Source organism: Argopecten irradians, chromosome 8 (genome assembly GCF_041381155.1).
Source record: "Argopecten irradians isolate NY chromosome 8, Ai_NY, whole genome shotgun sequence".
NCBI classification, from domain to species: domain Eukaryota; kingdom Metazoa; phylum Mollusca; class Bivalvia; order Pectinida; family Pectinidae; genus Argopecten; species Argopecten irradians.
Genome location: NC_091141.1, coordinates 20,936,180 through 20,963,047, shown reverse-complemented (window position 1 = coordinate 20,963,047; position 26,868 = coordinate 20,936,180). Strand labels below are relative to the sequence as shown.

At 38.2% G+C, this 26,868-nt stretch overlaps 1 protein-coding gene across 13 annotated transcripts in view; it reads left to right on the top strand.

Moving 5' to 3' along the window:
* Positions 1 to 26,868, top strand: part of LOC138329643 (uncharacterized) — a 92,289-nt gene that overhangs the window by 5,108 nt on the left and 60,313 nt on the right. The window contains exons 5-7 of one of the 13 annotated variants that reach the window (XM_069276764.1): positions 8,832 to 8,909; positions 9,574 to 9,858; positions 10,401 to 11,165. The exons of 5 other annotated variants lie outside the window; for them this stretch is intronic. In XM_069276764.1, the coding sequence (XP_069132865.1) occupies positions 8,832 to 8,909; positions 9,574 to 9,858; positions 10,401 to 10,882 (845 nt within the window). In that variant the 3' untranslated portion in view covers positions 10,883 to 11,165. Of the gene's footprint in view, positions 1 to 3,439; positions 4,556 to 6,695; positions 6,945 to 7,513; positions 8,193 to 8,831; positions 8,910 to 9,573; positions 9,859 to 10,400; positions 11,166 to 16,665; positions 17,522 to 19,796; positions 20,769 to 20,789; positions 21,625 to 22,278; positions 23,089 to 26,868 lie in introns of those variants that run through there. 7 more of the 13 variants (XM_069276765.1, XM_069276767.1, XM_069276770.1 and 4 more) reach the window with 7 other exon arrangements.

The following is a 26,868-nucleotide window of genomic DNA, read 5'->3' as shown; positions in this document are numbered from 1 at the left end:
TCACATCAACTCTGACCTGTCCAGCCAACTAAAATGAGGAAATGTGTGACACCAACCAGTCTTCATTTCAAGTGAACAACCAAGACTTCAGAGCAGAATGATATCAATTTTAAGTATTTCTAGGAAAAAAAGACTGAAAATGAAATTTCAGTTATTACAAGTTTTTGATTTTTTTTTTTTCAATATTTCTGAAAACAATCTAACAATTGGAACATCATTGTTTGTACTCCAGAAGTCTTTTTAAAATCTGTTTCGTATCAAAACCAAAATGAACTTTGAATTAATGAACATATTCTTCCACACATCCAATTTTGAATGCGACTGATTCTTGAAAATCAATATTCAGTAACATCAAATTTTCATGAAACATAACAAATTTGCCAAATTGTTTGTATATTGAATGTAAAAAAAACCCTTATGAGATCAGAAATTGAAGTGAAGAACGAAATTGGAGAATCTGAAATTTTCTGTGAAAATGTCTATAAATTGAATAAATTTTGAATTTATCAGGAGTAATTGAATATTGAAGGAAATGCAGGTCTTTAAATATGGCCAAGTTCTTACCTGAATTTGAGCGACATGAATTTTCCAATATTTCTATTTTTTCCTTTTACTTAATGAACAAGATTTCAGCTTGATAAGATAATAACAGGTTCATACTGGTTTTGTATACATTTTGAAATGTTTTGAATGTTTTTTCAGTGTCCATGTTGCTTATGAAAGTAATTAATACAGAGGAAAAAATAGAAAGTTACAAAAAATGAAAATTGATCAGAATTTTCAACAGACTTTGTATATTTTGATAAGAGCAGGAGACAAAATGAACTCACTAAAATTTGGCGAATATTATGACCAAAAAAATCAAAAGCATACTGGTGACACTGGGAATAGTAAATAAGATATGTAATAATTCTCTATTGAACTTTGCTACCTTTTTCATCAAAGGGTTTTTAAAGATCATTGATTGGTAAAAACGTTTACAAATTTGGTTAATTTTTTTTGTATAAAAGGTAGCAAAGGACTCTTCCATCCAGCCAGGAATTTAAAAAAAAAATATGAGAATTGAGCATTTATGTAGTGATTTTTCAATTTTGTTTATTGCAAAACATTTAAGTGCAATCATTTTTCTTTTCCAAGACAAAAGAAAAATCAAGCGTTTAAAGACTTTGTGATAAATTAAAATGAAATATGTAAATTTTTGATGATATGTATATACCATTTAATCGTACTGTCAGTGGTCAAAGCTCATTTGATGATAAGTGATGCCAATTTCGTAATGAAGCCGTACATTTCGAAATCAATTCTCTTTGTTCATTTGATCTTCACTAAAAGTACAACTTCTCTTTCAATGATATTTGGTTTTAACTGTACACTGAGAACAAACATCTGTTCCGTAATAGTTCAATAAATTTCCATAGATTTATGGCACTAAAAGGTAAATGTTCTGGAATCAGATGTTTGTTCTCAGTATGGATGGGAGAGATTTTGATTGTTGTTGTTTTTTTGTTTCAACCTTTGTGCAGTTGATCTTTATTTTACATTTGGAACATTAATTCAGAAACAGAATTAGTTTTGATTTAATTTGATCTCTAAATGCAAAGAGAGAAAATTGTAATTATAATGAAATAAGAAATCAAGGGTTGAAAATCATGTACTTGCATTTATTCACATGTGCACCACATTCAGCAAAGCATGGGAATCCTGATTTAGGAAGGGTTATCTCTTTTCTTTTTGTTCATCGATTAAGAATCAATTAGAAGATGTAGATTTATGTTTTGCATATAATTTGTTTCATTTTACAAAATTGTTGCATTCCCATGCTTTGTCTGCTAACAACACACAGGTGCAGTGGACCTAGCCTATTGAACAACCCCTTCCCTTGCCAGTCTATCAAACACACCATCATCTATTTGAAAGTATGACAGATATCATATATAACTTTTATTCTCTGAAATACTGCATATGTAAATTGGAAATTAATACTGGAATACGTTCCAAATAAAAATTCCACACACATTTTGCTTTCCGTCTTCCTATCTGCTAGCTAGTCTAGCCTTGCCAAGATAAAGAAAAGCCTGTCTATATAAAGTCTATCACTAGACGATGATCTTTAGCCAACTGACCAGAATAACTTTATCGAAAATTAGAAAGATTTATTAAAATAGATGGGAAAGGGGAGGCAACTCACACTATATGACAGGCAGTTGAAAATAAAAGATTTGGCAAGGGACTAGGGCTGGCTTATGCAGGTAAGTTAAAATACAAGAAAACATGCATGATTGTCCATGTAAATACTGTGTGGTATTGAAGACACTAGATCACTTAAATTTCAGGAATTCTGAAATATTTGATTTCAACTTTCATAAAAAAATCTTCAACATCACATAAGAGTTTACATGTACTTAAAACCAGATCAGACGAATCAAAGTCCTCAAACAACAAAATAATCTTAAAAGAAAACTTTAAATATGTATGCAGTATTTCTAAGATGAGATTGTTTTGTTTTGTTTTTAAAATATTTTTTTAACGACGGCAAGGAATTGAGTTGCGAGGCTTGATTCTCTGATCTGTGTATTGTTGGGTATATTTTTGTTGGGGAAACAACTGACAGTCCATGCCCATGTCAGTTCTTGGTGAAAAGCATTTATAAACCTTGGATACCTCCTTAATCCATTGGAATTGGACTGAGGCCTAAAACTTAAATGTTTAGGAGGGGGTGGTGGAGAATTATATAACCAATTAAGGATCTGTATGTGCGTACCTGTTACATTTATTGTGAGGCAAACTTTTGATTGCGACATTTCCATGGAGGATCTTCCTAATGGCTTGAATGGTCTGTGGTTGTTCTGGAAATATTGATATTGAGAGTAATTTGGTTCATTGGAAATTGTTCTGGAATATTGAATTGATACAATCGTTGGTTAATTATGTAGAATCTTGTAAAGACCATTTGCGTCAAAATGTGTATAAATGGAAACTTTCTGTAAACTTGAAATCACTTGTAAAGTGTGCAAACATACCATGTGTTTGGGATGAGGGGGGAGTGGATATACTGAACTCATTACACTAACTTACTTGTCTAGAGCTAATAAAGAAAACGTTAGTAGTTCAAGCTGTTAATTGAATATGATGAGTTCAGTCTTCAAGATATGAAGTAAAAACTTCTGATAAGATGGTAAACAATTACATCAAAAGTTTTGAATAACATGTTGGGTAGGTTGGATGGAGTTATAATTAAAATTTACTGAGTATGACTACATGTAAATCATGAGGGGTTACATGTGTACGGGGAGTAGGAAGATAGAGGTGAGGCGGGGTGGGGGTATAGTTCAGATGGAATGTTAACGGTGATTGGCAATTTGGGGTGAAGGTTTGGCATGTTACGAGTGGTTGGAGAGTTGAGTTTGCTTATGCAGTGATCAGTCTTGTCCTGTTTCAGGTCTACTGCCTGGGACTAATACTGATCAGTATGCTCTAAGTCAGTCTTACCTCCAACACTCTCTGGACACTAGCCCCGAAAAGGCTCCTACCGACTCCACTAGCTCACCTCGAATGCTGTCACTCTACAGTCGAGCTGGGCAACCCTTAAATTATCTCTCACGCTTGTCACCAGATTTTGCAAGTTTGGATCACAATGTCATATCAGAAATAAATCGGTCATCTTCATCGCGACCAAACTTTGCCTGGAGATTAGCCAGGTATTTTTACACTAATGATGAAATGAGAGGTAGAAACTGTTTTGGTAGGAAAGGAAAACAGGCGATTTGTTCTAAAAAGTTGAGTTTGATACAAAAACTTGTGTTTGAGTACTTCCCTATTGGACCTGAAGATTCGCCCAAGAGGATGTGGTCGGACTGTACTGTGGCCATTGATAAAGGAATACGTAATACTATACATGGTCATTATATGAAGTCAAGTTCCAATAGTCAACAACCGTCACCCTCGCTGACCAGTTATCTGAGCTACTTACAGGACGGTCAATCAATGAACCCTTCAACAGATTCACAATAGTGAACAGAAGCATTATACTAATGCAATATCCTCAAATGTAACTTAAATTCCTGACTTTCCCCTAGTCTTGTGTCAATTTTATCAGTAGGATGTTTCAACCTGATCGTGGTAATTGTGATGATTTTGACTACTAGTCTAATTCCTTGATAACTTTTTTCCTGTATTATTGACATTTCTTGGATGTGGTCTCTCAGATAGATAGACTGATGACTGGAGCTGTTACATGATGTTTGTTATATGTCAATAAAAACTTAATTTTCCTGTAATATATTGTTTGTTTGAACTGAAGGGTGTAGATGTACGATTATCACTTGCATAGTGTCCCTCCCGCCTGTTTCCTATTAACCACATGATGTTTGTCGACCTTTGCTTTTGACCTTGGTTACTCAACCTTTGTGACAAGTTGCAGTTGTAAGATTTGGATTGGTAGGATTCATTAGCGGCAGATTTGGTTCAGGGCAACAAAAATCAATATGATTAAAAAGATTTTAAAAGAACCCGCTTAAGTTTCTTTCACTGTATATTTCCTATGTGGAAATGCTAATTTTTTTATAGTTGATTGGCCAAAGATTTGTGAGATTTGGACTACAGAAAGTGTTGTTTATTTTCTTTCTAGGAGACTTGCGTCCGGGGCTACCAGTATCACAGGACATTAGTAGTGGTGGTGACCACGTTAGTTGGGGTCGAGCTGACAAGCCGACAAAATTGTCCAATATGAACTTGCAAACATTTGCACAAACATTTGTATGTAAACACTGTATGGAATATTTCATTGATAAGGGCTGTTATGAAAGGCATCTGATACAGGCTCATGGATTGGACATTGTTGCCTTTTGTCCCGAATGTGATAAAACCTTCAAGTCCTGGTCTGGGTACAACATGCATGTTAAAATGCACGACAAATCCAGTTGTCCCAAGTGTATTCATTGTGATAAAAGTTTTCAGAGTAATGCACATCTCCAGATTCATATGAGAAGTCATTCAACCGTAAAATCATTTGTTTGTGCGATGTGTGGTAAAAGTTACAAGCACAAGAAAGACCTTAACATTCATGTGTGCTACAAATTCAGATAGTTGACATGTAAATTGCATCCTACTAAAGGGATGATATGGCACCGTGGAATATTGGCTCTTATATTATTTGGTTTTGTTGTATCAACAGTGTACTTCTAAGCTAACAATTTATTCATTAATTGATATAAAATATTTATCTTCCATTCATTGCGAAACAAGTTATACAACTTACACAAATCACTTTTGATGGCCTGGATGAAAGTGCGGAAAGGATCTTAGATTAGATAAGTAATTTTGATCAGAATCAAATATGGGAACTTGTATGAACTTTGTGAGAAATATTGTCAATTTTTAATGTTTCAAAGATTTGGAATCGATTCAGAAAATTTTAGAATAAAAGAGTTTATTTACATAAAAATATTGAACTGGTTTCGTTTTCTCTTGTTACATAGGGGCAGGGAAGTCTCGGCATGATAAAGCTAGGCCCCGTCAAATCTGCTTTATTTGTGATTTCTGCTCATTACTGTTCAAAGATGAGCTCAGTTTCAAGGAACACAAGCTGTCTGTACATGAGGGAAAACATCTGTTTGAATGTGACAATTGTAGTAAAGGCTTTAACACTATAAAATCTTACAACCTGCATTGTAAGAGGTACCACAGCACGACTGAGTACAGCCTAAAATGTAAATATTGTGGAAAGCAGTATCGATTTCGAAGCCAGTTAACGCGGCATGAGATGTCCCATACAGGAGCTCGAGAAAAACAAACTGTGAAACGTCATTTTCTGTGTAGAGTTTGTGGTAGATCTTTTGAGACAGAAAAAGAGATGCTCAAACACTATCACACTTGTAAGAAAATGCTAAAAAGAAACTAATTGAATTTAGAATGAAAATATCCAGTTGTATTCGCTATGATTGGTAATACTTTGTTACAACATAAATGTTCATGAAAATAATGGTATGAAATTTTTTGTCTGAAGCAAGGATGTATGTATAATGTTTGTTTTGTGAAGTTTTATATCCTACTAACAGCCTGGGTAATTTAAGGATGTGCTAGGTTTAGATGGTCGAATAAAGCAATAATGCCTGAAGAAAATACACTAACCAACATCACGACCGGGTAACTGCCCGACGTGAGACTCAAACTCGCAACCCAGAAGTGTTTGTATTATCAAGGGTGGTAAATCATTAACCAAGGATTAAGTTTGAATGGGAATTTTTGAAAAGTTTATATCTTGAATTTGCTTCGAGATGAAACCTGGAGAAGAATATTTAACATTGGTGCTTTAGATGTTTTTTATTGCACATCATGTTGATCATCTATTTCAAAGAGACACAACAGAAATATAACGCTGTCTTCCAAAACATTAAGGACCCTGACTGTTAATAGAAGTTAATCTAACTGACCAAGCAACATTCAACTAGACCTGCCTTATTATTGCTATGTAATGTATAGCATGTCAGGTTCATATTAGTTGGTTTTGTATTGTAACTTCAAACTGAGCATAAGAAAATACTTCTGCATTTTCACATCAAGTTATATGTTCATTGATGTAAGTTTTACAAGAAATAAAAGTTGATATTTGTTTGAAAACAGATGATTTTAGAGTTCAGTAAAATATACGCTTTGCATGAAAACGACTGAGCTTGAGTTTTCTCTCTATTATATAGGGACGATGAACACGCCTCAAGTCTCTGCAGGTGATAGTGGTATTGGTACCACACGCCAGTGCTTTCTCTGCAAGTTCTGCTCCTTAGTGTTCAAAGACAAGCAGACTTACAAGGAGCACACCATGTCTGTTCACAGTCTAGAGTATCTCGCCTTTTGTGACGACTGTGCTAAAGGTTTTAAGTCTGTGCACGGGTACAAGACTCATTGTAAAATGTACCACAGCACAATTGAGCACAACTTTCCTAAGTGTAAATATTGTGGCAAGCAGTTTCCGTGTGAGAGTCGGTTGGTGATACACGAGAGATGCCACACGGGTGAAAGACCTTTTCTGTGTAAAGCTTGTGGCAAATCTTACAAACAGAAACGTGACTTGCTTGATCATAATTGCAAGTACACATAAATGCTAGAATGAAACTGATTTTAGATTTTCGAAGCAAAAAAAAATGTAATTGGGATGACTGAAACATTTGAAAAAATTAACTATCGGCTTTTGTAGACTACCCACAAGGCAACCAAAATGTTCAATGCTGTCATGTATCAGTGTGAAGTTGGGCGTGTATTTATCCCTCTGTTATGTAGGCTCTCGTGTAAAATAAAAGTTGTTACTGAAGTTTTTCTTAACATTTCTTAATTTTAAATTCTCCAAAGCATTATAGCAGCAAATGGTCCTTAAGATATGCTCCTTAATTTCTGTAATGCTGTCATATGAAGAATTTTAAGTTAAGAAGTTTTTTCATTAAGGAATATTTTTGAAACCTCGGCCTGATATTAACTTAACATTGACGTCGTTCTGAGTAATTTTCTGTCTGTTGTCTAGGCTTGGAGATAAAAGCTGAGGTACCATCCAATGATTGTCTCAGACAGATTTCTACTATCCAACCAATCGATGATCAAACATTCGGCCAGCGTTATCTCTGCAAACTATGCTGCATTGCTTACAGAGACAAAGAGAGTTACAAAGAGCACATATTGAGTGTACACAGTACCGAGTATGTGGCGTTTTGTGACCACTGTGTGAAAGGCTTTAAGACCAACAGTGGATACAGGATGCATTATAAGATGTATCACAGCAAAGCTGGAAACAATTTCCCCAAGTGTCAGTACTGTGAGAAACCATTCCTGTGTAAAAGTCGGTTGGCGATCCATGAGAGGATTCACACGGGGGAGCGTCCATTTATATGCTACCCGTGTGGAAGGACGTACAAAACTAAACACGATCTTATAAACCACAACTGTAAAAAATGACTTGCACCACCACAATGATTCTTTTATTTTCTGTAATGTGAATCAGAATTTTAATTAGAGAGTAGTAAAAGTTTTGATCAGATCCTGGAGAGTGATGCATGATCTTTAATCTTTATCATCAAACCTGACAGTCTGGTATCATTTCGTTTCTTTGTCAAAGACATTAAGATGGGCAGTTATGTAAATCAGAAACTTCTATGTTTTACCTAGAAGCTGAGCTAGGTGCAAGTTACAGTATTGTAGAAACTTCTTTCTTGTTTTACCTAGGAGCTGAGCTTGGCGCGAGTTACTACGGTGAAGATGCACCTAGCCTATATGGGCAGGACCCAGCTTTCAATGCTTTGTACCATCAGTCTACAGGTGACCAAAGTCAAGCCGCCTTTCAACCTATAGAGATCTGTCCGTTGTGTGTTGGTGTTCACTTTAGTAGTAAACCGGAACTTGGCCGGCATCTTAAAAGTGAACATGACACTGCTTATGTGGCAATATGTGTTGAATGTGGTAAGGGGTTCAAATCTCAATCTGGGGCCAACCTTCACGATCGGCGTTGCCACGGAGATAAATCCGGTCTGGACCAGTGTCAGACATGTGGAAAGTATTTCACGTGTCTAAGTCTGCTCAGGATTCATGAGCGAAGTCACTCGGATGCCAGAAACTTTCTGTGTACCACTTGTGGGAAATCCTACAAACACAAGAAAAACTTACAAAGTCACGTGTGTGTTCCTGTATCAAGTATCAATTAATCTCAAACTTTCATATGGACTCTTATAAGAGTTATAGGTTCTGTATGTTCAAAATTAAGAGGGATTCACGTATCATTTGACTTGATAAAGATTTAAAAGGATAAAATAAAAGTTCCCAATCCTGACACATTTTGTTTATCTTTTTAGGCTACGCGAGCTGGGGTCCGGAAAATAGTTTTCCGACTAACAATGTAGAACCTGAAGACTCGCATCAGGATATGTTTGGTAAACATGATTGTCCCGCTTGTAGGGAAAAGTTCTACACGGCAAACGACCTTCATAATCATTTACCCTCCCACGTGTCAGATAATGGTTTCTATTGTGTCGTGTGTAATATACTACTGCCCTGTAGAAACTCGGGAGCTAAACATTTAATGGATGTCCACAAAATGGGGTATGTGGCTTTCTGTCGACACTGCACCAAGTGTTTTCGGTCGAGTGGCGGTCTTAGTCTACACCAGAGGCTTCACCCAGACTCCAGGGGTAACAAGTGGTGCCCTGTGTGTACAGTGTGTGACAAACACTTCCAAACTGAGAACCATTTACAGAGACACATGAAGAGCCACTCGAGGTCAAGGCCGTTTGTTTGTGTGGTGTGTCAAAGGTCATATAAACATAAGGAAGGCTTTGATGGACACGTGTGCCGACCACAGCAGTCAAACTAAGGCCAATATTGTAGGGGGAAAAGACTAGTAATTTTGATTATGACAAGTGTTCAGTTGGTGGCTATCGAACTTTCGTAAATTTTGTTTTAGTAAATTTGTGTTAAGTAAACTAAAGGAATCATAAATCAGTATTCAGTGTCTTCTGTGAGGAAAAGGGTTTATCTTTATGATGAGGTGGTAGTCAACAAGAGATATTTGAATGAGTATATTTTTGTGTTTTATAGGCCCCGCCCATTCTCCGTGGGAGATAGATCCAAGCTCAGTTGACCTTAATTTGACCTCAGAGCAGGACCAGTCCCAGTTATGTAAGCAGTATGTCTGTCTCCACTGTAGTGATCTTTTCTCCTCCAAGAAAAAGCTTCAGATTCACAAGAAACTCCACATCAGTGTGGGTGATATGGGCTTTAAATGTAAGCCGTGCGGACTGACGTTTGCGGAGAAGCGGAAAAGTGCAGAGCACCAGATGATTGTACATGGCTGTGGCTTTATAGGATTTTGTAAACACTGTGGTAAAAGTTTTTACTCTGGTTGGGGTCTAAGTTTACACGAGAGAATGCATGATTCCTCCAATGACAGTACCAAGTGTGCCTCGTGTGATGTGTGTGGACGCAAGTTTCAGACTGAGGCTCATTTGTTACGCCATCAGAAAAGTCATTCGTCCATCAGACCCTTCTATTGTGGGGTGTGTGGCAAGTCGTATAAACATCGAGAGGGATTGATTAGTCATTCATGTCGTCCAAATCCTCGTGTTTCTGAGGAAGTTATTTACATCGATGAACACAAACATTTAAATGATGGGGATCATTTGTAGATTTATGAATGGCGTGTTTAATGAGTGGTGCTTTGTGATGAGTTTCTTCATTGTTAAAACTAACACTCAAAATTTAAGTGCAAGCATGATACTTGAATTGTTCATGTCAAGGTTGGAAACTTAAGATTTAGGATTCCTATGTGGAGTCCTATGCTCTATTAGTCAATAGTAATAAATGTTGCGTTGGGAAATAGAGAATGTAAACATTCATGGGACTAAATTTGTTTGTTTTCTTTATAGCCACTGAAACAGGCTCAGACTACGAACAATTAGGGAGTGATGCCAACAAGGTTCCGTTTGATCTGACAATGGCCACAGCACAAAGGTCACATGTGCGTTTCCGTGGATTCCACAGACCTAGTATGAGCACTAGTATGAAACGACAGACAAAGTGTAAACAGTGTGGAATATTCTTAAAGAATCAGAAGGAGAAGGACAAACACGATATAGAGAAACATAGTTCTGAGTTAGTGGCTTTTTGTATGGAGTGTAATAAGGGGTTCAGGTCAGCCTGGGGGTACGAGGTACACCAAAAGATACACCAGTCCATGCAGGGTAATCCACAGTGTCCTATGTGTGCCCACTGTGGGAAGTACTTCCAGACCTTCGCACACTTACAGAGACACATGCGCAGTCACTCGTCCGAGAAGCCTTTCACCTGTAATAAGTGTGGAAGGTCTTATAAATACAAGACTGCCCTAAGTACACATCACTGCCACTGATATGTGTTAATCAGACAATCATGGTAGACTGGAACTGTGTTTAGAAACAATGCTGTAAAGAGTGGGATTTCATCCACTTAAACATTTTCTGTGTGTTTTGAAACTTTTAAAAAAAGAGTTTCATGTCACTAAGTTATATCCTTAACATTTTTTCCAAGTTTTGGATTTTTATTTGAATAAAAGAAATTCTTTAGAAAAAAAATTAAGTAATAAATGTAGTTTTATTTTTTCATTGATTCTATTATCTGCTCACAAAACCAATAGTAGAGTAAAACTACAATTCTTGTCTCGTTGTAGGGGTGAGCATAAAGCCAGAACTGGCCAAGACCTCTCGAGGTCGTGTAGCAGAGGTCGTGACCTTTGGAGGTGACAGAAGTGAGACAACCTCAAAAGGTCAAAGTTCAGAGCAGGCTTTAACCTGTAGAAACTGTGGCGTAACTTTTGAAACTGAAACAGCAAAGTTACAACATGAACATGAATGCCAGGAAAGTTCAGAAAACCTTGTTGCCCATTGTCAAGTTTGTGGTAAAGGTTTCAAGTCAGTTTGGGGATATAGGTGTCACATGAAAACTCACGAGATATTACACGGTAATACTGACAACTGTGTCGAGTGTTATTTCTGTAGGAAGTATTTCCAGTCGCCGTCACATCTACGTCGACACATGAAGCGGCATTCCTCAGAGAGGCCCTATACCTGCAGCAAGTGTGGCCGAGCCTACAAACATAACTTTGCATTGATGAAGCACATTTGTCGAAGCTAAACGGCAGTTTGTAGATATTGATAGAAATAGGAAACATCAATTGCTGTACTATCTTTGATTTCTTCAGTGATATTTGTTTGGTTTACAGTTGAATGCTTTCTGTTTATCTGTTTGTAGGGGAGTACACAGACTCTCCCGTACTCGGGGCTAGACATGGAATTGATTTCGGAAGTCAAAGTCAACAGTTGAGGTGTGAAAATTGTAGCCTAATCTTCCCTGATGAAAACTCGAAATCAAAACACGATATAGAAATACATGGTGTAAAGGCGTTCTGTGGGACATGTAGAAAGGGTTTCCGATCTGTGTTAGGGTACCGCTACCATATGAAACAGCACGGGATATCATACGGGTTAACAGAAAACTGCTATAAGTGTACCTTCTGTGGCAACTTTTACCCGACAGTCTCTCGACTTCGTCAACACATGCGAAGTCATTCCGAGGACAGGCCATTCACATGCAAATTATGTGGACGATCCTACAAGCATAATAATGGTCTAAAAATTCATACATGTCATGGGCCTTCTACGTAGATGAGTGGTAGAGAATAGTAGAGATGATCCGGTGATAGTCTGTGAAATATAAGGTGTTGTCATGTACAAATGATCATAGTTGTTTCTTGTACGTTGTATTAAAATCTTGTAAGTTATTATCTTTTCCAATAAATCCACGAGTTAAGATTTATGTTTTGTTTATTTTTTAGCGGTATATGAGGGTATACAAGATGAGTTTGGATCGACACCACCAATAGAATCTGCTGAGGGGAATTTAGAAAGCAGAGGAGTTCTTATAGAGAACACTTTGGTGAAATCTAATGACGAGTCAGGGGTTCAAGCTATAAAATCTCTGTGTGGTACGTGTAGGGAGAGTGCGGGGTTCGGGTACCACAACATTGGGAGCAAAGCCACATTTGAGTGTGCCTCGTGTGGACTTTATTACAATGAACAGCGGCCGTATATCTGCTTCAAGTGCAGACGCACGTATCCATGTAGAAGCAAGCTAGAGCGTCATAACTGTCCTAAAAAGAAGCGACTAGAAGCAAAAGTAGTGACCAATAAAAGTTCAGAATGTTCAGAGTGAAAAGGCTCTGTAATTAACTGTGGCATGTGTTATAGGAATATAATACTGAGATTACTTATTGATATGCTTCATCAAAATATAAAACATGTGAAAGAGTTTAATCTCCTTAATCTTGTCTTGTAATTTAGTGTATTTACATCAAATTTTCTATTAAAGTCGATGTTGTTCTTTACTTGTAGGCCACGTTATTTACCCCGATAAGGATTCTTCCCCTGTAATGGCCGACAGCTTTATGGGAAATCTGGATGTAAACATGGGCCTCTGTAATGAAAGTGAAAGTAGAAATGAGTGTGATAAGCCAACAGTAGCTGTATGCTCTATATGTCAGAAAGGTTTTAAATCTGTATGGGGTTACAAATGTCATGTTAGGATACACGCCATTTCTGTGGGTAAAGTTGACAACAGTTTTAAATGTCTGGTGTGCGGAAACTTTTACCCTACCAAGGCACGACTTCGTCAGCACATGAGGTGTCACTCTAACGAACGGCCGTTCAGCTGTAACAAGTGTGGCCGGGCATACAAACATAACTGTGGCCTCAAAACACATATGTGTACTGGTGAAGGCATTCAGTGATTTGTGAAAAGCAGGAGTGGTTACAGCTGAAAGGTTGGCATGAGTAACGGGACCGCATGTGTTAGGATAGTAATAGCATGACTTGTCTCAAAAATTGAACTCTGCTATACAAATCCATCTTATTTCATTTGTAGGAGAAAATCCTCATCACTCCATTGTCAAGACTGAATGGCCTGGGGTTCTGAAATGTTCTGAGAATTTACCCAGAGGTTCTTCGGAAACATGTTATCCAAACAGTGTAGCTAATTATACAAATTTCCAGACGTCTTGTGGTTATGGAATTGTAGCTACTTGTACAATATGTCAAAGAGAGTTTAAATCTTTGTGGTTGTACAATTGTCATATCAAGGGACACGAGATATTACAGGGAAAGCGCAATGAGAAATTCAAATGTGAATTGGGAACTATGGCAAGACTTCGCCAGCGCTTGCTAAACAACTCTGACGACAGGCCAAAAAATAACCCAGACTGAACAATAACCTGAGTAAGAGCGTGTTTTAGCAGAAATATACCAGGGTGATACCATACATGAACTTTACAGACAATTACAGGCTTATATATTGTAAATGAAGATTGATACAATGTTGAATCAGAGGAGTTCATCTACATGTAATGAGTTCATCTACATGTAATGAAATGTTGAATGATGATATACATCATCAAAGAATATACTATACTTTTAGTTTTCAACTGAGTGTATGATGATATACATCATCAAAGAATATACTATACTTTTAGTTTTCAACTGAGTGTATGTAAAATGCCTTAAATGGGTTGACTATAATTTAAGAGATCTTATTCTTGTATTTGTAGGCCAGAACATAACTCCAGACTCTGATGTGTCCTCTTTCTATAACCCCATGGATTCCACCAGCGCTCCGAATGTTAATGCCGAATATTTTGATAACTTTTTGGCTGATTACAAAACAAAAGCCCAATTAAGATTCAATGAACCAATGTCAACTGACAAGGTCGTCGCTACTTGCAATATTTGTTTCAAAGATTTTAAGTCTCTTTGGGGCTACAAGTGTCATTCTAAAATCCACAACATATCTGCTGGGAAAATTGATGATTGTTACAAGTGTATGGAATGTGGCAAGTTTTGTCAGTCTGTGTCGCATCTACGTCGACACATGCGTTGTCATTCCGAATCCAGACCGTTCACCTGTGATAAATGTGGCCGTGCATATAAACACAAATGTGACCTGAAAATCCATTCCTGTCCAGGACTAACACCACAGGTGTAAATGGTAGAGTCAAAGGTTATAGAAAAGACTGAAGTTTTGGTGGAATGACCTGTTTTTGTTATGCTGATGTATAAAGGACAGAAATAGTTATGAATATGTCAACACAAATAGTGTTTTCTTGTTTTTCTATAATGATTAGTAACCTGTTTATCTCCGTTATTCTTGTTTGAATAAATAAAAGAAATGAATCTTTTGTTGTGTGATGGATCTAGGTAAACGCCATTTAGATTTTTTTTTTTAACGGTTAATTATAGAAGTATATTCTTGTATTTGTAGGACAGAATGCGGTCCACGACGCGCACTCGTATTTTGGTAGAGACCACCCTGTAGGATCTATGGATACAGCCAATTCTTCCTTCTCTGTACCTCAGTTTGATGAAAGTTCGTTTTATAAAAACCAGTTGTCTAAAAGTCCTGTTGTAGCCACTTGCGAGATTTGTAAAAAACAATTTAAGTCTATATGGGGATATCGATGTCACATGAAATTTCATGACATTTCTGTCGGTAAACTTGACAAGTGCTTTAAATGTATGATATGTAGTAAATTTTATCCTACTAACGCACAGTTACGTCAGCACATGCGTTGTCATTCTCAGGAGCGTCCGTTTGTTTGTAATAAATGTGGACGCTCTTACAAGCACAACTGTCATCTCAAGATGCATGTTTGCACCTTTTCCATAAACAAATAAAACCCGCAGATTGACAGTTTTGGACCCCAAGAAAGTGGTATTATTTATCAAATGATTGTTCTACTAAAGTGGTCACAAAGGCAGATTAAAATTTACATAATACATAATGTATTCAGTTAGACTCCCAAAGAAAAGTTCTAACGAAATATTGGTGTAAAAGTTCATCTATTGTATATCTCATATTGTCATAATTAAAAGAAAAGCGTTGACAATTTCAAACGGTTGTCGTTTTGTTTTTTATTTGTAGGAGATCAGCAGACCTTTAATGACTCGGGACAAGCATTAGGTTTCCAGATGGGACAATTCGACATTAGGCTTTCGTTTTGTCAGATATGCGGTGTAGATTTTGGCACTGAAGTTGCTAAATTAAAGCACGATGAAGTAACTCACAGTCTAAAGGCATTCTGCCATATTTGTAGAAAAGGATTTAAAACTGCGTTGGGCTTTAAGACCCATCAGAAGCAGCATGACATTTCCTTAGGGAAGACTAGGGACTGTTTTAAGTGCGAGACCTGTGGAAACTTCTTCCCTACACAGTCTCGCCTTCGTCAGCACATGAGATGTCATTCTGACCATCGCCCGTTTGTCTGCAACAAGTGTGGGCGTGGTTACAAACATAACTGTGATTTGAAAATTCACTCATGTCTCGCCGAAAATAAACAATAGGTCTTTGGAAATATTTGATGCAAATGTTATCCAAAGTTTTTGGAATTCAAAATATAGATTTATAAGGAAATGATAAGAGGAACAAAATGTTAATGGGAATTCCAAGTTTGAAATAGGTACATAACCAATTCATTAAAAGAATTTTGTTCTTGTATTTGTAGGGCAGAACGTAATGCCAGAATTGGAAAGCAGCTCTCTCTATCTGGACAGCTTTATGGGCCTGCATACCAAATACACTAGTTATAGTAACGTAAATATGGGGAACGAGTCGAAAAGTAGTCCGTCAAAATGTGGGGACTCGTCGGTGGTGGCAACATGTCATCTGTGTAATAAAGAGTTCAAATCTCTGTGGGGATTTAAGTGTCATAAGAAGATACATGCCATATCTCTTGGTCAGCCAGATGAGTGTTTTAAATGTTTTGTCTGTGGGAAATTCTGTCAGTCCGTGTCTCATCTTCGTCGTCACATGCGCTGTCACTCGGAGGATAAACCATTCAAGTGTGAAAAGTGTGGCAAGTCTTATAAGCACAATAACGGTCTAAAGGTTCATCAGTGTCGCGTTTCTAATGTTATAGAGCCCCCTTGGAAACTTCCTGAGGACTTCAAAGAGCAGGGTTTTACTGACCCTAAGTTTTAAGTTATAGAACATATAGGTTCACTGTAGCATGAATAACTAATTTGTACTACAGGAAGCGCATGTCTTGTATTATTTTGTGTGCTTATGATTAACAGTAAAACATTGACAGGACTTTGTTTGGTGTCGTTGTAGGTTACATGGACGACAATACCATGGTCTCCTATGTTGTAGAGGGCATACACGATTCAACAAGTCAAATGTCGGGATTTAGTTGTAAAACGTGTGGTGTTCACTTCAACACTGAACATGAACAGTTAAATCACTTGTCTCTAGTACATGGGGCTGACCGGAAACAGATCAGTGAACAGTTGTCCGGACTGTTCTGTGAAAGTTGTAATGTTAATTTTAATACAGAGTATGAGAAAATGGCACACATGGAAACCGTACACAAATGTAGTAAAAATGTGGTAGCCACATGTAATATCTGTGGGAAGACATACAAATCTATCTGGGGCTACCGATACCATCAGAAAAGTCATCAACGCTCTTTAGGCAAAACAAGCGGAAGCTGTCAGTGTAAAATCTGTGGAAAATTCTTCCAGTCTTCGTTTTATCTACAAAGACACCTAAAGAGCCACTCCACGGAGCGGCCACATGCCTGTCAAAGGTGTGGCCGCTCGTACAAACATAGTAGTGGCTTAAAGATGCACCAAGCGGCTTGTTTTAAGCAAACTCACTCAGCAGTTTGACGGCCATTAGTCTCGCGATCTGATGATAAACTTCTGAGGACCTTGTAATTAAAATGCCTGAAATCTTAAAAACATTTCATGATCAAGTTGTAGTTGATTTGTAGCTGCCATTTTGATTAAACTAATTCACTTTTGAAAATTCATAATGGACTGTGACAGCCTTTGATTTAGAATAGTTCAAATGTGTTTGAAGGGATGAATGTTGTGAGGTTTTACCTTACCATATGAATATATTGTTTAAAATCTGATGAGATTACTAAAAATTAACTTCACTTTATCTATCAGAGTCAGATATACTTACAAGGCATTACTTTGTGTCATTCTAGGTTCAATGGAGGACGGAACATTTGAGTCCGGTGTTCTAGACGAATTGTTAGAAATGCCGCGAGGAAAGATTAATTGTATTACCTGTGGTGTTAGTTTTGGTAATAAAGATGATCAGTTGAGACATCAGTCACAAGAACATCCCGATATTGTGGGCGTTTGTGTGCCGTGTGAGAAAAGTTTCAAGTCTAACTGGGGGTATAAGTACCATATGAAGCTCCATGAACGATCGGTCGGACTCGCCGACTCCAACTGTGCCTGTGAGGTGTGTGGCAAGAGTTTCCAGTCTCTGTCCTATCTGGAGAGACATATGAGAAGTCACTCGTCGGAACGGCCATTTATATGTCCCATGTGTGGTCGGGCTTATAAACATAAATTTGCTTTAAAGAAACATGCTTGTCCTGGGAAAGATTTTGTGTCCTAAGTAGGTTGATCAGTGTCAAACTAATGTATACCTGCTATTTATCCTTTCAATGAAACATTCTTAACCAAATTTGGAGTTTGTGATGAGGTATCTAGTGTCTATCGTATTAGAATATTTTTTCCCCTTATATCTATTTGCCCCTTTTGATTTATCGTCAAAGAAAGAAATGTTTTGACAGAAATATTTACAGGGTGTTTGTTTGGTGTCTTTGTAGGTTCAGTGGAAAGCAGAGCTTTGGGGCCCAATGTTGTAAAAGGATTTATAGAAAAGTCTTTTGGAAAGATTTGTGCTATTTGTGGCCTAAGTTTCCATAGCGATGAGTTACTATGGATACGAGACACAAGCACATCAGATAGAGCACAATGTTGCCGGCACGTGTAAGACCTGTGATAAAAGTTTCAAGTCTGTGCAGGGTTTTCGTTACCATATGAAACTCCATGAGAGGTCTGCCGGTATAACTGACTCAAGTTTTCAGTGTAAAATTTGTGGAAAGTTTTTCCAAACTTCATTCTATTTGGACAGACATTTGATCAGTCACTCGTCAGAGCGGCCTTTCTCCTGTTCTGGTTGTGGACGGTCGTATAAACATAAATTTGCTTTAAAGAAGCACACTTGCCACGGGATGGAGGATCAGGCCTAGAACTGAAAGGGGAAGTGATCTTGGATGGCATTCTTACATTGTGTCTTGTTTCAATTTACCTTTTTACTGCAATCAGGGTTCTTGCTAAGTTTTTTGATAGATGGTTGAAAATTACTTATAGGTGGTTGGGGGCTACAGGCCCCAGTGGTGGCCAATATTTATTTCTGACAATTGCCGGTTGTAAGCAAGGAAATACACGGCTGTTTTTGCCGGCAACCAACTTTTAACAAGAACCCTGGCAATATTCATTTTATGTATTTCATGATAGAAAACTACAGCAATTTGTTTGCATTTCTGCATGATCTTTATGCTATTAATGGGATTGTCCTTTAAGATAGACAACTTATTTGTCTTTGTTTATTTTTTAGGCCAGGAGTTGTCTGCCCCTGACATGTCGCTGGGGCTGTTTAATGACCCCGAATCCAAGGTTGGTCAGCCTGACATACCCTGCTATAGATGTGGACAATTCTTGTATAGCCAAGATTTTCAAGATCACCCTTGTGTTAAAAATCAAGTGCCATCTTTTTACTGTTCCAAGTGTAATCTCCAACTTGCCACAAAAGCCCTGAAGTTGTCTCACGAGGAGAGTTGTACGAGTGAGAGTGTTGTAGTAGCTACTTGTGGTATCTGTAATAAAAGCTTTAAGTCTATGTGGGGGTTCAGGTGTCACCAGAAAAGTCACGAGAGGTCTCAGGGTAACACCAACAACTGTCATGAGTGTTGTCATTGCGGCAAGTTTTTCACCTCTGGTTCTCACCTTCGTAGACACATGAAAAACCATTCTGACGAGCGCCCATATGTGTGTGTGACCTGTGGAAAATCCTACAAGCAAAAATATGACCTGAAGATACACTCGTGTCTTCCAAGGCCATGATACCACAGAGAGACACCGATCTTTATAGGAATAGTCTGGTAGTTGTACATCCTCAGGATAGATGTCAGGTTTGCAATGACAGTCAAATGCAGTCAAGCTTCAGACTAATTAGAAAAAGTCTTTCCAAATTCTTGACAAAAGATTTATGTTTTAAAAGGAGAAATAAATTTTAAATCTTAAAAAATATTAGTCAAATACTACAATGTTTTCTGTATCAATTGATATGGAGTGGGGACTAGAATTTATCAGATTATGGGTTACTTTAACTCTAGAACTATGACATTTCAAAAGAACATTTTTGTTTTGTTTTAGGACGTAACCCAGTATATTTTGACATGAGAGAAGAAAGTTTGGGAGGACCATCTGACTGGGGGTCAAAGTTCACCACAGACAAGTCATGTTCTTCATGTGGCCAGTGTTTTGCTAGTATGGAAGATTTTCAAGGTCATTCGTGTCAACAAGCTGTGAGAGCTGTAGACCAGGATTTCCTTGAAAATCAGACCTCAAAAAGACCTTATTGTGGGATTTGTAAATTACTACTGGAAGACCAGATCAGTAAAGATCGGCACGATTCCGTGTTTCACCCGAAAAATAACACTAGGCTAGAACAAGTTGTAGGTGTATGTAGTCTTTGTGGAAAGGAGTACAAATCTCACGAGGCATTTAAACTTCACATGCAAACACATCAGTTGTGTGATGGTCCTAACCAGCCACGACAATCACTACAGTGCAAGTTTTGTGGCAAGGCATTTCAGTTCTTCTCTTATCTTGAGCGACACATGCACAGGCACTCCTTTGAGAAACAGAAAGTTTGTGAATACTGTGGCAGGTCGTACAAACATCAGTCGGACCTCAATCGCCATATACGTAAAAATTGTCCAGTAGCAGCCTCATCTGCTACAAATTTAATGCTTTGACAAAGTCAAAGAGCGAGCTGTAATAATTAGTAGTATGTAATGGTCGAAATAATAAAAAACCTGATCAAAGTCCTACATATAACGAGTGAATATTGTGGATAGTTTGGTTACATTTAAGCATAGTTGTCAGTGTAGTTAAGATATTCCGTCTTTGCATATTACAGAGTTACCTCCCTTGCGGGTATGTATCGATTGTTGCGTCATTATTTTGTGAGCGCAATTCACATTGTTTTCTCCGAAACTTATGACATTACACTCGCAAACACATGACGTCACAATCAATACCTACCCGCAAGGGCAGATAACACTGTAATATGCAAATTCAGAATAAAACCATTAAGGATGTGAAACTAAAGCTTTTTAAACAGAAAATATTATTCTATTGTAGGTGGTTATCCAGTACATTTTGACATGAACAAGGAATGTATTGGAGGACCGTCGACAACCTCAGGGTCAAAGTTCACGGCTGACAAATCTTCCCGAGGGCAGAGTTTTTCTTGCGTAGGAGATTTAGATTTGGGTGGAGAAGAGCAGAGAAACTTTGTTCATCCTACACTGAATACACTGTCGGGAAGTGTCTGGTGTGATAGCTGTAAAATAGTTTTTGATGATGAGGAAAAAAAGACGATTCATAACATGGCTGTACACTCTAGAAGTGCTGTGGGGGTCTGTGTGCACTGTGGGGTAGATTTCTATTCCCAGGACGCTTTTAAAGCTCATATGACATGTCACCCAGTCTCTGAAGGCTATAGACAGGTATTCAGGTGCAAGTACTGTACACGAGAACTGTCGCTTTTCTGTCACCTGGAGCGACACATGACTTGTCACTCGGTACAGAAACCAAATGTTTGTAACAAGTGTGGTAGGTCATACAAACGCAAACAAGACCTACAAAAACACCAGCGCAAACTGAATTGTTTTGCGTCACATGATGTGGACTTTTAGATGCATTCAGAGAGAAACTAAATCCTGTACATTTATTAGATTACACTAAAGGTTTTACTGTTTTCTGAACTCCATTATTAGATCTCATAAAAACAATTGTGGGAGCAGTGCAGGTTCTTCTGGGATAGGTTATACTCTGAACTGGACTTCCAAAACGCTGTTGGTGAAATTCTATTCATAATAAAGTGTTGTGTAGATGATTTTTCATGCCGAATGATTTTCGGAATTGTATGTTATATCAGGGATTTAATTTTCATAACACCCTTTCCTCTCTTCCTTTCTAGGAGTGGACCCTCTGCTTGATTCCTCGTCACTCGTTTCTTTTAGTGCTGGAGAAGGTGATGTGCAATCATTAATTAGTCCCCAAGTGTTGAATCAAAAGCACAAAAAAGTTCCTGTGAAGGTCAGGTGTAAAATTTGTGGCGAAGTGTTCAGTGATAGGAAAGCAAAATTTCGTCATGAAATGGAGGCGCATTCGTCTGGCATGGTGGCCTATTGCCAGCAGTGTGATAAGGGCTTCTTTTCGCCCTCAGGATACAAGTTCCACATGAGAATCCATGAATCCAAGACTGGGATCTCGGACAGCCCCGGGTGTCCAACTTGTGGAAAGTTTTTCCAAAGCAATGCTCATTTGTTAAGGCATATGCGAAGTCACTCACAAGAGAAGCCGTTTTTATGTGAGAAATGTTTTAAAAGTTACAAGCACAAGAAAGACTTGCTTAATCACAAGGAAAGCAGTGGTCATATCTGAGTTATACACTTTTCTACACATAACAGGTCGTTACCTTAGCAACCATGTTATTACTATCTTATTGACTGCTTATTAAGATTTCAAAATCTGCTAACTAAGCCTGGAAAATCGTAGTTACCTATGAGATTGGTAAACTAAGTGTACTGAATGTTTCCTAACCGCATGTTTTGTTTCATTTTAGGGTCGGCCATGCCTTCTCAGAATGAACAAAACTGGCTGAAACCTTATATGGAAGGATTCAATCTGAATGATACCAATCCGACAGAGGGGGGTCTTTTTCAGTCTTCGGTCAGTGACACATTATCTTGTATGAACACCAGCGATAGGCCGACCCATAAGGTGGATGGTGTGGTCCGGTGCGATATCTGTGGCGAGATTTTCGGGTCCAATGAGGCTTACATTCTGCACAGACAAACGCACTCACAAGCCCAAGATCAGGAGCCAACTATTCAAGGTCAACATGTTGGTCCACAATGCACCCTTTGTGGGAAACATTTTAAAAATAATTACCTTGTCAAACGCCATTTGAAAAGTCACATGTCAGCCTTGAATGCCCCAGTGGTTAGAAGTAGAAAATGTACACGTAAATGTCCCACGTGTGGAAAGCTATTCCAGAGTAACTTTCATGTGATGAGGCACATGAAGAGCCACTCTGAGGAAAAGCCATTCTACTGCAAGATTTGTTTGAAGAGTTATAAACACAAGAAAGATTTGATGAATCACCAAGAAAGCACCAACCATGTCTGAGAAAAAACACAGATTTTCTCTTATTCGTATACAACATTAGGTATAGAAATATGGAGGCAAGAGACAACTTGATTTCATTATGCACGCCAAAAGCTTGGCAGTTAGTCACTGGAAGCAGCTCTTTGTATAGAAAAGAAATAAGGAAGAAATTAGAAATATTAACTTAAGTGTGAAATAGGTAACCTTCCTTTGATTGAAATGTTTGGTTGGTGTTGAACTCCTCCTAATGGCCTGTTTTGTTTTATTCTAGGGTTGACCTCCCCTTCCCTGAATGAGGAAGACTGGTTGGCTGGAGGATTAAATTCTAAACAGGAGGGGGGTCCACAGTTTCTCTCACCAACTCCTTTTTATGACAGTTTGAAAAATTCAGATAATGTCGGTGAGATAGTGGCTAAATGTGATGTGTGCGGGAAGAGTTTCAGATCCCTGCGCGGATTTGAACTTCACAGGAAAATGCACATGTACGCAGAAGGGTGTATGAATGGTCCCCAATGTAGGATCTGTACGAAACACTTCCAGACGATGGCACATCTTCGCCGGCACATGAAAAGTCACTCGTCTGAAAAGCCACATGTTTGTAATGTCTGTACAAGGGCTTATAAACATAGAAAAGACCTGGCACAGCACTCGAAGCATTGTCATAATCAATAGAAATACGCTTTGTCTGATTAGCCTGGGATTCAGTTTTTGCCAGTTCATGTTTGCGGTGGTGAGTCTCACAGCTTGACAGTGTATAAAATATCCCTCATTATAAAGGTCAGTTTTATGGGAACTTTGTAGCCCAACTTGAGTTAGGAAGTTGGTGGATTCTCTTGATGTAGCTTAGCTTTTTGATAGCTTAGGCCATAAAAATATATATCATTGCAGGATTGTGGCTTAACAATTTAAAAGCATAAGAAAAGATTTTTTTTATTTTACATCTTGGTGTTTTTGTTATCTTTTCTAGGCTTACATTTTGCCCCAATGCCCAGAGCCCCGAGCCACGTAGTCGAGGCCTTAGAGGCATTTACTAGTCGCCAGGCAACTAGTAACCAGGCAGCGCAGCCCTGTCCTGAGTGTGGACTGACCTTTCCCTCGCTAGACCTGCTTCAGAACCACATGGCCTCTCACCCAATGTCTACTTGGTGCATGTGCACTGATTGTGGAGCCAATCTGCGGGATAAGACAGAGCTCAAAACACACCAGCAGCTTGTGCACGACTTCGTAGCTTACTGTGAGCCATGTCAGAAAGGCTTCAAATCTGAAAAAGGTCATGAGTTTCACCTGAAAATGCACTCGGGAAATGAATCGCTACCTCGATGTGAGTTATGCATGAGGTGCTTCCAATCCCGAGCACATCTGAAACGTCACTTGCGTAGTCATTCGGCTGTGAAGTCATGTGTCTGTCCCGACTGTGGTCGCTGTTACAAACACAACTTTGACCTTACTAGACACATGCGGGTTTGCAAACATGGGCCAACTATCAATCTAGATGGACCTTTGTGAGGGATTCACCCAGCAACAAAAGAATGGTGCAGTGCTGACATGTTTTGGAATGAAATGATGTTCATCGAATGGATAGGACAGAGTTTATATGAAATTGAGGGGGGATAAAACTGAAGAAAAAAACCCTGGTATGCCCTGAGAGACGTTAAACTGAGGGAAAAAAACTGCTTATGATATGCCCTGAGAGAATGTGTTTGTAAGGTAAACTTCTATATATTGGAAGAGAATGTGAATATTTAGTGGAGCAGAAAATGTTGAGTTGTTGTAAAAACGTTAAATTGTTATATGTAAAAATTTATTGATGTAGAAATGTTCATATCTTTGTTTCCATTAATTTTGAAATGTTGCTCATGTATTTGAACATTCTGTAACTTCAGTTTAAGTGGATCAATCTATTGTGTTTTTGAATAAAGTTTATGATGATATTTTGGTTTGTTAGTGTGTTAAAAGGAGAGAAACCGAGGATATATCACAAGGTTCAGGAAAATCTGGAAATTTAATTGAATCTTTCCATCTCATTGATCATCAAATTCCCATTTTGCTATTATCGACACTCAACATCAGTAGAATTCATCTTATATTCTGATTTCCATACAGCTGCTAGTTTTCACGGTGCTGATGATTTCACGATTCTTCAGGATATTATTGAGGTTGCAAAATTTCTTTTTTTTCTCTCTCTCTTTTCTCTTTTTAATGAGCAATGGGTAAATCATTTGAACTCTAATCACCAGAATGTGAATTTATTTACCCTTGGAATTGACTTATCTTCCTCGTTCTAAATACTCCCCTGACCTCATTCTAAATACTCCCCTGACCTCATTCTAAATACTCCCTGACCTCATTCTAAATACTCCCCTGACCTCATTCTAAATACTCCCCTGACCTCATTCTAAATACTCCCCTGACCTCATTCTAAATGCTCCCCTGACCTCATTCTAAATGCTCCCCTGACCTCATTCTAGATACTCCCGTTACCTCATTCTAAATACTCCCCTGACCTCATTCTAAATACACCCTTGACCTAATTCTAAATACTCCCCTGACCTCATTCTAGATACTCCCCTGACTCAATATACAATATGTCTACAGATTACCTATGAGATAATACATTTTGACTATTTCCCAATCAGGTAATTCTGCAGCGGAAACGAAAGTATTCTTGTTTCCTTCAGTAAAATGCCACTGTGGTGCACATGTTCATACGCTGTTTTCCTCTCTTCTGTAGGGGCTACCGAAGGGGCCCACGGAGGGATACTGGCTTCTGGTGTAAGGTGCTCGGTGTGTGGAATTGTGTGCGAGCCCTCCCCCATGGACCCCCACACTGTTCAGTGTAAACACTGCCAAATGTCCTACAAGACTACTGTGGCTAAGGGACACCTCAAATGTCCTCAGTGTGGCAAACTTTTCTTGTATGATTCGTTACTACAAAGGCACATGAGGACCCACTCGTCTGTCAAACCTTTTGTGTGTTGGGGGTGTGGCCGATCTTATAAATATGCTTTCCACCTTAACTTTCACATGAAGACATGCAGGGAATTTGTGACCAAAGTTGACACAGGCCATATTAATTGACATTGGAAACATTTTAACATGTGTACTGATACAAACAGACATTTTCACTTTAAATCCTGTTCATGGTATTTAATCTGATTTGATTGGTGAGAAATTCATAATATATATAGGGAAATATAATATTGACTAAACGCCACAAATTCAATACAATTCATACACGAGAGGCTTTCATTAAATGTCTGTAGCTGTTAATAAGATGTTAGGCCTAGTCAACCATCCTGCCAAATATTGAAAATATCACAATGATAAGGGTATCTTTCTTCTGTCTCAGGCACTCAGGAAGAGGACTTTGCAGAGAAGCTTGAGACCTGTGCCTGCTGCAAGATGTCCTTTTCTTCAGCAGATGTGACCGTTTGTCACTCGGGCTTGTACGAAGGCAAAGTTGTGTGTACTAGAAAATGCAATTTTCTTTTGTCTCGACCTAAAACCACCAGGCCAAAACCTGCTGGCTTTCGCGGTAAACACTTTGAATGTCATCACTGCGGCAAAGTGTTTCAGTTTAGTTCCTACCTAGGGAGACACCTGAAGACGCATTCTTCCCTTAAACAATTTAAATGTCTTCGATGTGAAAGACGGTACAAGCACCAAGCACATCTAAATGCACACATGAGAAGCTGCCAATTTCCAATGAGGGGAAATCCATAGACCACTGACTGTTCAAAAGCATTTTTTTATTATCCTAAAAAGCTAAACAGTCAAATACCGGTAAGCTGACTTAACAGGGAAAGTTTTGATTGTGTACTTTCGCATATGTTTTATCGTAGTGACGATAGTTAAGCCTGAAATAAAAACAAACAGCAGGAGAAAATATTGTAAAAAGGCTAAGGTGGGAGGGGGTCTGCAGAAATTTGTAACAATTTATTACAAGTTTTTTTTTTAAGAAAATAGTACTCTTTCATAAAAAGATAATGGAATTTCTTATTTTGGATTTTCTTTTTTTTCTCTGTAGGGGTGGAAAGAGAAGAGA